This window comes from Gigantopelta aegis, chromosome 4, assembly GCF_016097555.1.
Source record: "Gigantopelta aegis isolate Gae_Host chromosome 4, Gae_host_genome, whole genome shotgun sequence".
In the NCBI taxonomy this organism is placed as follows: domain Eukaryota; kingdom Metazoa; phylum Mollusca; class Gastropoda; order Neomphalida; family Peltospiridae; genus Gigantopelta; species Gigantopelta aegis.
The window spans coordinates 5,961,924-5,977,847 of NC_054702.1; the positions used below are offsets into that span (position 1 = coordinate 5,961,924).

The following is a 15,924-nucleotide window of genomic DNA, read 5'->3' on the forward strand; positions in this document are numbered from 1 at the left end:
TGACACATTTTTAACTGCAATTCTCTTACTATAATCTTTCAAAGTTTAAAAAAAAATTATCCATTAATTTCCAAATTTTAAGATACGTAATTTTACCCGTGTGGCAGAAAGCCTGGTTTCCTATCTCTGCACACGGCAAAGGATGTTTTAACATGGTTGTGACGGTATGCAGTGATGAATCACTGTTGGTTGTTCTGACTGTAGCTAAATACTGTGTCAGTCTATTCTGTCAGATGTGAAATGTCAGACTGTTGTAGAGAGTTACAGTTTACTGATAGGTGATTAATAATATATTTGTGTTATTTAGTGTGTTATCCGAGGGAAAAAATTGAATTATAATGACAGGTCTGTAAATAACCAAAGTTGAAGGGTTTTTTTAGGGGGGGTGTGTGGGTTTTTGCGCCTGTGTGGGTTTTTTAGCAGCTGTGTAGTTAATTGCTAATGTTTATAACACGAGACTCAGCAAAGTCAGTTGTATAGATGCCAACAGCTTACAAGTTCTCATTTCAGATTCCAATCACCTTCTGCAAGGAAACTAGAGCAGTGTGCGCCCAGCTTTGTTAGGCTATTACAGTGTCCAGTCATTCCATAGCACAGAGTTATCTCTCCTGATTTGTAATGGCTGGACATTGTGATGACCCACTGATTTACCTAAAATACTGGATGGATTAAATCTAATGCAGTTAGCAATAACTGTTCTTATTAACACTTTTTTGTTTAATTTGATGATTTTATTGAAAAAGAACATTTAAAAATTGCATACTATTAAGATTTAAAATGGGTACGAGTTATCTTATTATCTGCTAATATGCATTGGATTTATCAACCATTTCATCATTATAGAAAGTTCAAAGTTCACTTCTGGCTTGGTAAAATAGGTCTGAAGCAGTTTGATGAACAAGACAGAAGTGAACTTTGAACACACTTGACTCTTCTTGGGTTGTGCAAAAACAACAGTTCACAGTTCCTGTATCAACTGTAGAGCACGAGAGCTTAAATAGTCACACATTTACTGACACAAACACGGTACCGATCAAATTAAAGTTTGTTTTGTTTAACGGCACCATTAGAGCTGTTGGATGTGAAACTTCTAGTAATTTTTCTGACATTTAGTCTTAGAAACAATCTGTGACTCATTTGGCTAAACAAAAATGGCATTGTAGTGCACATAAATATTAACTAAATCGGGGCTTCTAGATTATGGTAGCCCTACTCCCATGGGTAGTGATATTCAATGTTGGGCTAGTAAATAACTACTAATGTCATGCTAGTGAAATGTTTTTGGGTCAAATGTTGCAGTTAAGTAAATTTTGTAAATATTAATATCCTGACTACACCCCAACCCCCAATGTTAGTGTTTTTAAGTTCCATCTCCCTCTTTAGGTGACATATCTGATTATTACTATTATTTAGTAAAATTGTATTAACTTAAAGTAAAATAGGGCTATTTTTAATTGTGGCTAGTAAATGTTTGAAATCACTGATCCCATGGCTAGTGGATTTAAAAAAGGTTCAAGAAGCCTTGACTAAATGGAGTACCTAATGATAACTTGTTGATTTTTGGCCTCCATTTTGGAGGCTAACTGGGTAATAAAATCACATTGGAAGGTTTACACGTACCGCAACTCCTAATGGACCTTTCAAACACTGTTAAACATTCTTTGTCCTCTCTTAACTTGTATCCATAGAGAACTGTTGGTTTTGCACAAAAACAAATCTGAGCTTACAACAAGATTTCATAAAGGCTTGCAAAGACAAAGGTTTCCAAATATGTGTTGTGTTTCAGTCTGTTCACCATGTTAAATAAATTATTACATTTATTTGTCACTTGACAGTCATACTAGAAGTCTGTACTGTACTCTAAAGACGGATAAACTGAATTTTTTAAGATTTTTTTTGTATGTTATTTTTTTTAGTTATAATTTTTATATAAAAATGCTGATTTTAAAATTACTTTTAAAATAATTTTTCATTCGCACTAAATGCTGAAGCATTTGAAAAAAATATTCAAATAGTGAATGATAAAAATGTTTGGCTGTAAAGACATAAATCTTTTCATCGCTTAGCCATTGTTTAATGAGCATCTTGAGCTCGTAAATGGTCTTTGCCTGTTGACTTTTTAAAATAATATTTAAAAACAGAACAACATGCTAACAATGAATGTTACTTATGACACCATTGTTGGAAGACAATTACATATTTGGAAATCTTGTGTCTGCATTTGCCTGTCGTCTCCATGGCGACTGTCTGTTCTTGCTGTGGTTTCTCTTCACGGTCAGAGAGAGAGACAAGACGGATGATATTGTCTCTCTTCTTGTCAGTGAAGTGAGACGAGCACAGCCTGAACAGATGTGAAAGCTTGTTACAGGTTCAGACCACACTTGCCGGCCTCCGAGTTAGACGTACAGGTATTACGTGATATTGCCGACTCCAACACTGCATCAGCCATGTTTGTCCCAGGACATGCGGATGGTGAGTACTCACAGAGCCAAACACCCAGTTGTACACCCCCACCCTCCGTAATAGTGTTCACAGTGTCTATATAGTGGAATTCACAAAAGTCATAATTCACCTTTTATTAGTGGTAATTACACATTAGTTGCAACACAAGAGTAAAAATGTTACTTATATAGCATAAATTTAATACAACAAAAAATATTTCACCATCTAGATTAGTGCCTGCAAAGTACATTGGTATCCATTTAACATGGAGTTCATTTAATGCGTTATATCCCTGTAGTCACATAGCAGTCTAGTGAATTTGAGGTAGAAAGCCAGTCTGTGATATGTGTTGATTTCCATCAACTCTAAATTACTTGTAGTTTAAAACATGATCTCATTTGAATTAGTTTTAACTCAAGAGAGCATGAATGTCTGTTGTCAGAAGAATGCCTGTAGGTTGATATTAACACAGGATTCTGCAATTTTGTTCTCTATTCATACTAGATTGGGCTTCCTACATGACTGGTATTTGTTGCCCTGTATTCCACTGAAATGAGTGCTCCATGGGGGCATGAAACGCTCACTGGCCAGGTCTTGGTGCTCAACCTTAAAATAATTTTGTACGACAAGAACGAGAGAAATGATTAGCTAGGTCCATTACACATACCCTCTTTGTGTGTCTCCATTATACTTAATATTATAAGTGTTTGTGCCTCTTCACAGTTATAAGATATACCTTACTTCTCTACAAGACATTTCACACAATACCAGTACAATAACACAGATATACAACTAGCAAGGTGTAGTTACGCTTTAGCCCATATATACATGTGATACAGTTTTTTATTGCCTAAACTGGGTGTTTGCTCTGTGATGAATGGTTATCATTTGATGTTTTTGATGTTTTGTTTTAATGAAATGATGTTAGTGATGTGAATAGTGTCTGTGACATAACCTACTGGAATAGTTGTTAATGTTAGGGAGGAATGTTGGGTGAAAATTGAAGGTATGTTTTTTTTAAAGAAATACTTTTTGAGGGGTTAGTGTTAAAGACAAAATATGTTTGTAATTTGTTTCAAATTTATTATATGTTTGTAATATCCAAATCCAATGAAATAATTTTTTAAATGATTATTAAAAAAACCCAACAACCACGTAACAAACTTTTACAGTAATGTTCATCACCACCAAGATAAGGATGGAGCCCTAAAACTAATATCCTCAACAATAATTGTATCCTCAATTTTGATACTTAGGCCCAGTTTTTTAAAAGGAATTTTATTACCAATGGTCTTGTCATAAAAAATTCACAGTGAAATATTAACATTTTAAGTCAACATAGATGATAATCATTTATAAAGAACTTATCTGTGCTAAACCGGCCTCGGTGGAGCAGTGGTTAAACCATCAGACTACAGGCTGGTAGGTACAGGCTCCAACCCAGAGTGAGTTCTTAAGGGCTCAATGAGTAGGTGTAAGGCCACTACACCCTCTTCTCTCTCACTAACCACTAATCAACTAACAACTAACCCACTGTCCTGGACAGACAGCCCAGATAGCTGAGGTGTGTGCCCAGGACAGCATGCTTGAATCTTAATTGGATATAAGCATGAAAATAAGTTGAAATGAAATCTGTGCTAAACTGTTGGAAATCAGAATTTGTTTTTGTAACTCCAGTGAGACCCCTCAAAACCGGATGTTTTTCATAGGACTCCCCTTTTTAAATATAAGTACAGCTGTCTACACTGGATATCCCTTCAAACTGGACTTATTTCGTCTCATGGGTTTTCTGGTTTCAAAGGGTTTCACTGTATGACATTGCCAATATAAATGATGCCCCTGAGGGTTCTTAGACGTTTATTAGTGGTGGAAATAACATGCCGAATATACATACAAACTGAAATAAATTGTAATGTTTTGCTACCATGTATAAGTGGTGGCTGGCAGCAGATTCAGCAATGACACTGATTGTAAGAACTTTAATTTTAACTCATACATCAAGGTATGTTGTACATTTTATATGTAAATGCATTTCTGTAACCATGTTATACACACTCACACATGTTTGATCATTAAGTTTTGGATATTATAAACTTAACATTGCTATAACCATGGGTCTATTTTATCATCACCATATGCACATACATTTTGAGACTATTTTAAGTATTGAATTCTATCCATTGTCATCTACAATTTTGCTCAAATGATGCAGTTGTCAACTATTATTTGTTATTGTCACCAACATGACAGTACACGTTAGGGAATACAAGTCAAACTGTCCCCTATCAGTGCTGTCCAATTTAGATGCAAAAACTTAAACATGGCTTTGCTATTTCTTACAGGACCTGTTTAAAAGAGCAGCCCCTGTAAAGGGTGGGATTGGCATGTTCCTGCTACAGAAGATGGGGTGGAAGCAGGGGGAGGGGCTTGGCAAGGGTGGAGTGGGCAACTTGGAACCCCTTATGTTGGACGTCAAGTCTGACAGACGAGGTATGTGCAATGTATTTTCAGTCCCCCTATAGGTTTTGTGTCCGTCTTGTCCATCTGTCTGTCTGTTTATCCCTCTTTGCAACATACAGTTTTCCAGATTTTTTCACAATGTGTTAAGGTATTCAGGGTATAATCTACCGTACATTTTCGGGCCCGTTCACCGGCCCCATTCACCTAATGAATATTCTCAATCTAATACAAACTTTTCCGCAATTACGACCCAACAGTTTCCCAAAGCTGTTCTGTCATGTCACCTGGAACCCATAATCCGGGTATCCCCCTCCATAGCAATCTCTGTAATCTGTAATTTGGTATTGATTCTGCAATGCCCCGTGATGGCATCAACCCATTGTTGTTATGCTTGACTGGGCACGGTGTATTGGTGTGCTGTTGGCAAAATAGTTCTGCTTGGGAGGAGAGTTTTCTTTACAAATTTAGTTAATTGTATTTTTTATTATTTTTTTAAATGACATCGAATTTTTTTTTCTCAGGTTTTCCGATTAAGAATCATGTGACAAATAAATCTGACCTGGATATACAAATTAGGTGTATCCTGTTTCGATAGTCTATTGTATCGTAGTTTATAGTACAATGCCTACAAAGTCCGATAAAATACATTTTTGGTAGAAGAATACAATTTTTTTTTTTCAATTCATCCATTTCCATTACTACATATTTGGGATCTATCGCAACACATCCAATCCGCTATTTGCTGTGCTATTTTAAGCAGGTGATCCTATTTTATAAAAAGGTTATGTTTCGTACTTTTTTTCTTCAAATATTTTATTTATTATTGCCCAAAAAAAATTCAAATAGTTTTTTGGTATCATTTTTGTAATAAAAATATAAAAAGCCTGTTAATACAGTAGTTGTAAATTAAGTGAAAAGACTTTAATTTAAATATGCAACTCACTACCTCTGAATAATGGCCGTACCCAGTTTCACATAATGTGGTGAACAGTACATGTGAGTTTGTACACAGTTCTGCTCAGTGACCATTAGATTGTGTATTATAAATATTGAAATTCAATAAAGTCCAACCGGTCCAAAATTAACATCTACTGACCAGCAGTATGTTACTTCTTTTTTATATAATATCAGGTAATAATGCAAACTTTTAAAAAATGACACCCCAGCAAATGTCGACCTAAAATGATAATTTTCATTAAGTTCACTGCAGTCAGAACCAATCAAATTAATGTTTTTGTCTAATAAGAAATAGCATGGTGTGGAATGGGAGGAAAACGTATTTAAAATGGCCTACAAGTGTCATATATAACATTATCACTTTGAATAGTGATATAATCATGACAATGATATAGCCCAGTGGCAAAGTGCTCGCTTGGTGCGCGGTCAGTTTGGGATTGATCCTAGTAGTCTGTGATATGTGCTATCCTGTCTTTGGGATGGTGCATATAAAAGATCCCTTGCTACTAATGGAAAAAAATGTAGTTGGTTTCCTCTCTATGACTGTCTCAAAATGACCATATATTTAACATCCAATAGCCGATGATTAACAAATCAATGTGCTCTAGTGGTGTTGTTAAGCAATACAAACAAACTGACAGGTACAAGTATATAATGAAGATATATAAAACTGGAGCATAAATTTAATATAACTTTCTAATGGTGTTTTATTCTGCATAGGTGTATTAACTGTGTTTCAAATGATTATGTGATTGTCAGCCATTGGAAAAGCAAATACAAAAAATTAAATGTAGCAATTAATTTATTGATTAGTGCACAAATGCAGAAGAAGTGGACTAGAAGTAACTCTGTACTATAATCAATCATTGTGGTCAATTAATCAATGCTTGACAAACTCCATATATCAGAACACTAGTGATTCTTGGGTAGTAAATAAGACATTAAATCTGTCCTGCATCATATTTATGTCCATAGTGAAGTCATTCTCTTTTGTCAGTTCCTAAAGGTCCTACAAAGTAAAATTTAAGTTTATTATCTATCACATAAATATGTTGTTTTCACTTGTTTGATAATGTTTTATTCTTATAGGTTTACAGTCTCAGGGAGAGGGTGGAAGAAAGGTTCCTCCAATCAGAATGCCTGTTGCAACTGCCAAGGATCTGTCCGGTGAGTGTGGAAACCTCTCAGTTGTAAACCTTCAGATTGTTGACAGTGTGTACATTTGGTGATATTTTCTTCCATGCCTGTGTAGATGCAGTTAGTATCACAGAGCAGTGAAACATTGCCTTGCTTCCGATTGTTAAAATTGTGAATGATATATTTTTATGTGAAAAATTTGTTGAGCCTGGTACTGGTAGGGGACATGTAGTGCTTCAGCAGTACTCTCAGAATGCTTCTTAATCCCCTAACGGACCAACTGGGGGGAATATAGATTGCGTCTCCGTCCGTCTGTCTGTACTGGCAGGGGACATGTAGTGCTTCAGCAGTACTCTCAGAAAGATGCTTCTTAATCCCCTAACAGACCAACTGGGGGGAATATAGATTGCGTCTCCGTCCGTCTGTCTGTACTGGCAGGGGACATGTAGTGCTTCAGCAGTACTCTCAGAATGATGCTTCTTAATCCCCTAACGGACCAAATGGGGGGAATATAGATTGCGTCTCCGTCCGTCTGTCTGTCTGTACTGGCAGGGGACATGTAGTGCTTCAGCAGTACTCTCAGAATGATGCTTCTTAATCCCCTAACGGACCAACTGGGGGGAATATAGATTGCGTCTCCGTCCGTCTGTCTGTACTGGCAGGGGACATGTAGTGCTTCAGCAGTACTCTCAGAATGATGCTTCTTAATCCCCTAACGGACCAGCTGGGGGGAATATAGATTGCGTCTCCGTCCGTCTGTCTGTACTGGCAGGGGACATGTAGTGCTTCAGCAGTACTCTCAGAATGATGCTTCTTAATCCCCTAACAGACCAGCTGGGGGGAATATAGATTGCGTCTCCTTCTGTCTGTCTGTCTGTACTGGCAGGGGACATGTAGTGCTTCAGCAGTACTCTCAGAATGATGCTTCTTAATCCCCTAACAGACCAGCTGGGGGGAATATAGATTGCGTCTCCTTCTGTCTGTCTGTCTGTACTGGCAGGGGACATGTAGTGCTTCAGCAGTACTCTCAGAATGATGCTTCTTAATCCCCTAACGGACCAGCTGGGGGGAATATAGATTGCGTCTCCGTCCGTCTGTCTGTCTGTACTGGCAGGGGACATGTAGTGCTTCAGCAGTACTCTCAGAATGATGCTTCTTAATCCCCTAACGGACCAGCTGGGGGGAATATAGATTGCGTCTCCGTCCGTCTGTCTGTACTGGCAGGGGACATGTAGTGCTTCAGCAGTACTCTCAGAATGATGCTTCTTAATCCCCTAACGGACCAGCTGGGGGGAATATAGATTGCGTCTCCGTCCGTCTGTCTGTACTGGCAGGGGACATGTAGTGCTTCAGCAGTACTCTCAGAATGATGCTTCTTAATCCCCTAACAGACCAACTGGGGGGAATATAGATTGCGTCTCCGTCCGTCCGTCTGTACTGGCAGGGGACATGTAGTGCTTCAGCAGTACTCTCAGAATGCTTCTTAATCCCCTAACAGACCAACTGGGGGGAATATAGATTGCGTCTCCGTCCGTCTGTCTGTACTGGTAGGGGACATGTAGTGCTTCAGCAGTACTCTCAGAATGCTTCTTAATCCCCTAACGGACCAACTGGGGGGAATATAGATTGCGTCTCCGTCTGTCTGTCTGTACTGGTAGGGGACATGTAGTGCTTCAGCAGTACTCTCAGAATGCTTCTTAATCCCCTAACGGACCAATTGGGGGGAATATAGATTGCGTCTCCGTCCGTCTGTCTGTACTGGCAGGGGACATGTAGTGCTTCAGCAGTACTCTCAGAAAGATGCTTCTTAATCCCCTAACAGACCAACTGGGGGGAATATAGATTGCGTCTCCGTCCGTCTGTCTGTACTGGCAGGGGACATGTAGTGCTTCAGCAGTACTCTCAGAATGATGCTTCTTAATCCCATAATGGACCAACTGGGGGGAATATAGATTGTGTCTCCGTCTGTCTGTCTGTCTGTACTGGCAGGGGACATGTAGTGCTTCAGCAGTACTCTCAGAATGATGCTTCTTAATCCCCTAACGGACCAACTGGGGGGAATATAGATTGCGTCTCCGTCTGTCTGTCTGTCTGTACTGGTAGGGGACATGTAGTGCTTCAGCAGTACTCTCAGAATGATGCTTCTTAATCCCCTAACAGACCAACTGGGAACTGGGGGGAATATAGATTGCGTCTCCATCCGTCTGTCTGTACTGGTAGGGGACATGTAGTGCTTCAGCAGTACTCTCAGAATGATGCTTCTTAATCCCCTAACAGACCAACTGGGGGGAATATAGATTGCGTCTCCGTCTGTCTGTCTGTCTGTACTGGCAGGGGACATGTAGTGCTTCAGCAGTACTCTCAGAATGCTTCTTCTTAATCCCCTAACAGACCAACTGGGGGGAATATAGATTGCGTCTCCGTCTGTCTGTCTGTCTGTACTGGTAGGGGACATGTAGTGCTTCAGCAGTACTCTCAAAATGATGCTTCTTAATCCCCTAACGGACCAACTGGGGGGAATATAGATTGCGTCTCCGTCTGTCTGTCTGTCTGTACTGGTAGGGGACATGTAGTGCTTCAGCAGTACTCTCAGAATGATGCTTCTTAATCCCCTAACAGACCAACTGGGAACTGGGGGGAATATAGATTGCGTCTCCATCCGTCTGTCTGTACTGGTAGGGGACATGTAGTGCTTCAGCAGTACTCTCAGAATGATGCTTCTTAATCCCCTAACAGACCAACTGGGGGGAATATAGATTGCGTCTCCGTCTGTCTGTCTGTCTGTACTGGCAGGGGACATGTAGTGCTTCAGCAGTACTCTCAGAATGCTTCTTCTTAATCCCCTAACAGACCAACTGGGGGGAATATAGATTGCGTCTCCGTCCGTCCGTCTGTCTGTCCCACATTTAGTTTTCTGAATGGTTTTATCACAATGCCTCAAGATATTAGAGCTAAAATCATGTACTGTTACAATCAAGTTTGACATACATGGCGATTTATCCATTTTTGACAGTTATAGCCCTTCAACTTACGAGATAAAAACATTTGTTTTCAAGATTTTTTTTTTTTTTATGCCTCAAGATATTTTGTGTATAACTTTATCATGTTCTATTACACATCATGGCAATTTACCCATTTTATGCCTCAAGATATTTTGTGTATAACGTTATCATGTTCTGTTACACATCATGGCAATTTACCCATTTTATGTCTCAAGATATTTTGTGTATAACATTATCATGTTCTGTTGCACATCATGGCAATTTACCCATTTTTCACAGTTATGGCCCTTAAAAGATAAAAAAATGTGTTGGGTTCTTTAGGGGACATGTATTGTTTTAGCAGTACTCTCAGAATGCTTGTTGAGAACATTTATCTCTCAGCTGAACCTGTGTGACCCTGTATTTAAAGTAGAATGGTTATCTTGTGTTGCAGGAAAGCATCCGGTTTCCGCACTCACCGAGCTGTGCAACAAGAGGCGGTGGGGACCTCCCAACTTCGTGTGCATCCATGAGAGTGGGCCTGACCACAAGAAGAATTTCTTATTCAAGGTTTGTTAGGGGTACATGCAACATTTTTCTAGGGAGGCTGTGCAACGTTCAAAAAGAGGACCTCCAGTATTTTGGGAGGGAATGCAACGTATAAAAAGGGCACCTACTAAATTCCTACTGAAAACCAATATATACAATGTATTCATTCGCTAAACTGGATTTTTCACGGTCATTCTATATTATTTAAAACCCAGGAATTCATTTTTTTAGTGCTCTCTAAAAACTAAGTCCTTCGACCAGCCACATGATAGCTAGACCGTTTCTGAAACAAAACTAAAGAGATCGGTCGAATTGATACAGATTAACAAAATCATTGGACCAGATGCTAAAATATGAAAATCGTAAGACAAGATATTTTTTTAATGTTATCACTTGTCTGAGTCCTGTGTGTGAATTTGATTTCAGGTGATCGTGAACAAGACGGAGTATCAGCCGAGCGTCGCCAGTGTAAGCAAGAAACTGGCGAAGGCACAGTCAGCTACCACCTGTTTGCAGGAACTCGGACTGATTCCCAGAGTGTGACACCCGCTCAGGACAACACAGTTTCAGAACTTGAATTAATTACCTGGGTGTGGTGCCCACTCAGTGACAACAACATGGTGTCAAAACTTGAATTAATGTTGCGTCCATTTGTGCTTATGAATATCATATATTTATAACTTCCATATTGTTAACACAACTTCACCAAGTGGAGAGCGTTCAGTCGATTTATGGACAATCTGCACTGTCTGTCCAATCTCACACACCCCAACTCTTAATTATCATGGGTGAACCAGTTTTGGTGAGCATAAGCATTCAGTTCTAAAGCATATGAATATTTATAAACAGACAGCTGTTATCCAAGTAGCTACCTTTTTATTAGTATTTCTATGTTTCAAATGAGCACTAAACTAGCTGCTAAGTAGCTAAATTTACTGCAAGTGTGTCACAAACTGTAGCATGCATCTGCAATAAATATTGTTAACTACGCAACCTGTTTCAGTGAGTGAAACATTTAGTGGTATAGCTTACAGCAAAACATTCTAACAAAACTTTTCAGTGTTTTATCAAAACATGTATGTTCAACAAAACATGCACTTTTAAAGGTTTTAAGGTAAATTATAAAACGGATTCCTCGAGAACCAATGTTAACAAATATCATTTTATGAAAACAAATATAACAGTTCTGATATCTTGTAATCGTGTTATAAGTTGAGCAAATGAATGGTTATAATCATAAAATTGTTTGGTTAGAAAATATAAGCTGCATTCTGAGTTTTAATAAATATATATGTAAACAGATATCCAGAAAGATATTTATGTTAAAACATAAGGACCATGGACCTAATTCACTAAACTCTCACAATTTTGCGATCTCGCAGTGCAATGCTAAAAGACTTAACAAAGAGGATGCTTTGTTGTCTAACAGAACCTAAGAGAGCTTTGTGAATTAGGCCCCATATATTTTTGGCAAGTATCTACAAAGAGAGTTTTACCAGCATGACAATCATGTGACTTCAATAACCAAATATTAGTACACCTGAGAACAGACAAAAATAGTTTTTAAAATTAAGTTTTCTCTCAAATAACAGTCTTTGACAATCAGAGAAAAAAGGTATTAAAAAATGTGCCGTATTAATGAGTGGGTTAAGTTCAATCTTATTTTCCTTACTGGTTTCAACTTTATTTTTACAAACATTTCTGTGAATATGACAGACATTTGTTTACTTTCCCCATGCAAAAATCAACAATGTCAGAAATATTCAAGTGTACATACTATAGTGCACAAACGACAGATACATCAATGATTTGTGTTTGTTCTGCCATTATTTGCCACAAGTTGTGAAGATTGAGACAGAAAATCCAACCCCAATTCGCAAGTTGTGTTCTCGGGTTAATTCGCCAAACGAATGCTCTTCACGATATTCACGAATTTTAATAAATGCAGAAAAGTACCATAGTGTGATGCTCACTCAGTGACAAGTCAGGACTAGCTCTGGGTGAGCAAAACATTTCACCAAATTGTCTATTAAACTTTAAAAATGACAGAAATCAATATTTTTATGCCAATTATTACATGAAATTATTTTGTCAAATTAAAATAAAATTTGCCAATTGCTTTCAAAATTCGCAATTGGCGAACTTGGTGAGTGCCAGAGTTAGCCCCGACAGTGTAATCACATAGTCCATAGGAATGTGGCTGTGTAGTTCTAAAAGTGAAACTGTCTCATGTACGTCTGCAGGAATTTGACTTGGTTCTAAGTTTGCTGTATACAGAGTTTATTGTAAACATGTCAATAGAGCACTGTGTTTCCAGGACGTGTCATTCATACAACACAATATGTGGATGATGTACAGTGGAACGTTGATAACCTGGACTCCAGTGGTCTGGAAACCCTTTCTTATGGACAGCTGAGAGACTCAAAACCAACATTTCACTCTGTAATTGTGTTCGTTAATCCGTATATTCAGCTTTCAGAACTAGATGGTCATTATCCAAAACAAATTTTGGTGATTGGATTGGGCTATTTCTCACTCTAGCCAATGCACCACGACTGGTATATCAAACTTGAAAGGACGTGGTATATGGAATGGTATGGTGCATCTAATAGATCCCTTGCTACTAATGGGAAAATGTAGCAGGTTTCCTCTTCAAAACTATGAGATATATATATTTGTAAGTTTTGTAATCCTTATATTTTGTTTCAATTTTTAAAAATTGTTTTGACATTCAATGGAAATAACTTTTCATGTATGATTCAGTCCTATGGAAATTCATTAATCCAGATACTTTGAAAAAATAAGTACTATACAGATTAACAACATTCTGTTTTACATATTACGTGTGTGCGTGAGTTTGTTTGTTTGTTTGTGTTTGTGTGTTTAATTTGGACAGATGTTAATAGGATGTGAGGTGTATGTTTTAAATGAGCAGGAATATAATTGGACATCACTTTGCAAGCCAAGAGAAATGTCTGCCGTATTATGACAAACCTTAAAAGAGGTTAATCAAATGTGATGTCATTCTTTACGAATTATAGCTAGTCACGATTCTAGTCTGGTGTGTGTTATTATTATAACATGTTCTTGCTTCTGTTCAGTTAAGTCTCAAGGATACACACATCTGCTATTTGAGCTGTCTGTTAATTGTTATGAAAAGATGGCATAGAAACCTTCAAAATTCAGATCATATTGATATGATAATTTAATACAGACAATAACAAAGCAATTATGTGATAATGATAAAAATAAAATCAATTTATTATCAGCTTTTATGGCAGCACTGCTGGTTGGTGTGATAAATGTCCTGGGCTGTGTATCACCCTGGCATCTCCCACTGAGTTGTGCAATCACTGGATAAACCCAGTACTATCATATCGCTTCAAGAATCCATTTATATCTTCTGCTTTTTCGTTCCTATATGTAGAATTTTCTGCCGACAATTGAATTTTTTGTCTCACCTTAAGAAAATCGAAAGGTGATTTATAGGTATTACTTTTCCAATGGTGACGGCGTTAACTAATGATGCATTTAGCTCCCTTTTTAACTTTGCATGTTTACAATTCAGTTCTGCAGAATTCTGGTCTGAATGCTTTAAAGGGAATTTGTTTTCACATTTCATTCATTTGTTATGCATTTGATGCATAGAACAAGAAAAATGCTGCTCTTTTCATGTAAATTAAAGTGTAAATTAATGAATTGGTTTTGTTATTTTTATACACTAGGAAGTATAATGGTTGCTTTATATTAGATGGAACTGTGTTTAATATCTGTTGTAAATATGTTTTACTTAACTATTTTTGGTTCCTTGTCATTATCATTTTGGATTGCTTCCACCTGACCATTTTGATATTAAACAGAACCATCTTATTATGCTTGTAATACGATGATGTCCAAACTTAATTTCAAAATGGATAAAATAGCATGGTTATTTAAATATATGGTTATTAAAGGGGGGGGGGGGGGGGGGGGGGGGGGGCATTTCTCCCACACAAGTGTTCTTTTATATTCACTTTCCCATAGGCCTAACGGTACATACCATGGCCTTAGGTATACCAGTCATGGGGCACTGGTTGGGATGAGCAAAACATGAGTCCACTGATGGTGATTGATCCTGCTACCTATTGCACCTCGGACAAGTACTCTACCACAGAACTCTACAACTTCTGCTACATATATCTAACTAGCTGGAAATGTACTTTTTTTTCATAATTTAGCTTGATTACTTGGTCGCATTGCATAGTATGGTCAATATTCAGGAATTTTAAATTTGCATACCCAAGTTTTTAAACACTACCTCATATTAGTATTTTACACTATTAGACCAATTTTTATACTCCCGTCTATGATAGGTCGTATTATGGTATGGCATTGTCCATATGTCCGTCCTTTGGTCGGTCTGTTAACTTGTTCTGGTCCGGACCATATATTGCATATAGATGCATACAGAACCATTAAAACTCGTAGGAACTACTTGGGGATGGCGGTGTGTCGCGTACTATTACTAGGTCACTGCGACGTACTTTTCACGGTCTACTGCACATAACAGTAAATGTTTTGTCCGGACCATATCTTGTATACAGATGCATACAGGACCATCAAACCTCACATGTAGGAACAACTTGCGATGGTGGTGTGTCACATACAATAATGAATTACTAGGTCACTGTGATACAAATGTGATATCCGTAACATGTTCATTAATGATTATGGTTTTCCATCAAATTCCTGAAGAGCGTATCATGTACCTCACCGGTTAATAGTTAAAATCAAACTACTTACATTTTATTACTTGGATTATCCGTTTCATACATCTGAACAGTTTCTGGTAATCCTGGTGATTGGGATACACAAAATTCATTTTTCATCATTCGAAAAAGCATGTACCTCTGAGACGTAACGGTTTTAAAAACTAGCTTTAGTCTATTTTTAGATGATAGTCCCCCCCCCCCCCCCCAATTTAACTAATACTAATCTTTATTACCCACATGGTTAATATTTATATATATATATATATTATTATATATATATATAATATATATATATATATATATATACATATACATACATACATACATACATACATACATACATACATACATACATACATACATACATACATACATACATATGGTATATATCAAAGTGATTCCTCCCACTATCTGGGACTGGTCAGCTTGGGCTATATTCGAAGCAATGCGCATTTTTGGAACACCCGTATTAAATATTTCTTTATTTCACAGATGATGCTGTAATCTACCACTTTGTCCATGTTACAGGAGCGGAAGGTCAAGCGCTCGCCTGATGTGCGGTCGCTCTACGATCGACCACTGTCGATGAGCCCATTGGGCAATTTCTAGTTTCAGTCAGTGCACCACGACTGGTATATCAAAGGCCG

The 15,924-nt window shown here is 37.8% G+C and overlaps 1 protein-coding gene across 5 annotated transcripts in view; it reads left to right on the forward strand.

Moving 5' to 3' along the window:
• The window catches only part of LOC121372560 (protein Son-like), a 40,245-nt gene extending 28,384 nt beyond the window's left edge, over positions 1–11,861 (forward strand). The window contains exons 11-14 of one of the 5 annotated variants that reach the window (XM_041498953.1): positions 4,785–4,932; positions 6,949–7,026; positions 10,432–10,547; positions 10,953–11,861. In XM_041498953.1, the coding sequence (XP_041354887.1) occupies positions 4,785–4,932; positions 6,949–7,026; positions 10,432–10,547; positions 10,953–11,069 (459 nt within the window). In that variant the 3' untranslated portion in view covers positions 11,070–11,861. Of the gene's footprint in view, positions 1–510; positions 1,286–2,321; positions 3,935–4,784; positions 4,933–6,948; positions 7,027–10,431; positions 10,548–10,952 lie in introns of those variants that run through there. The other 4 variants (XR_005957952.1, XM_041498956.1, XM_041498955.1 and 1 more) reach the window with 4 other exon arrangements.
• The last annotated feature ends 4,063 nt before the right edge of the window (positions 11,862–15,924 follow it).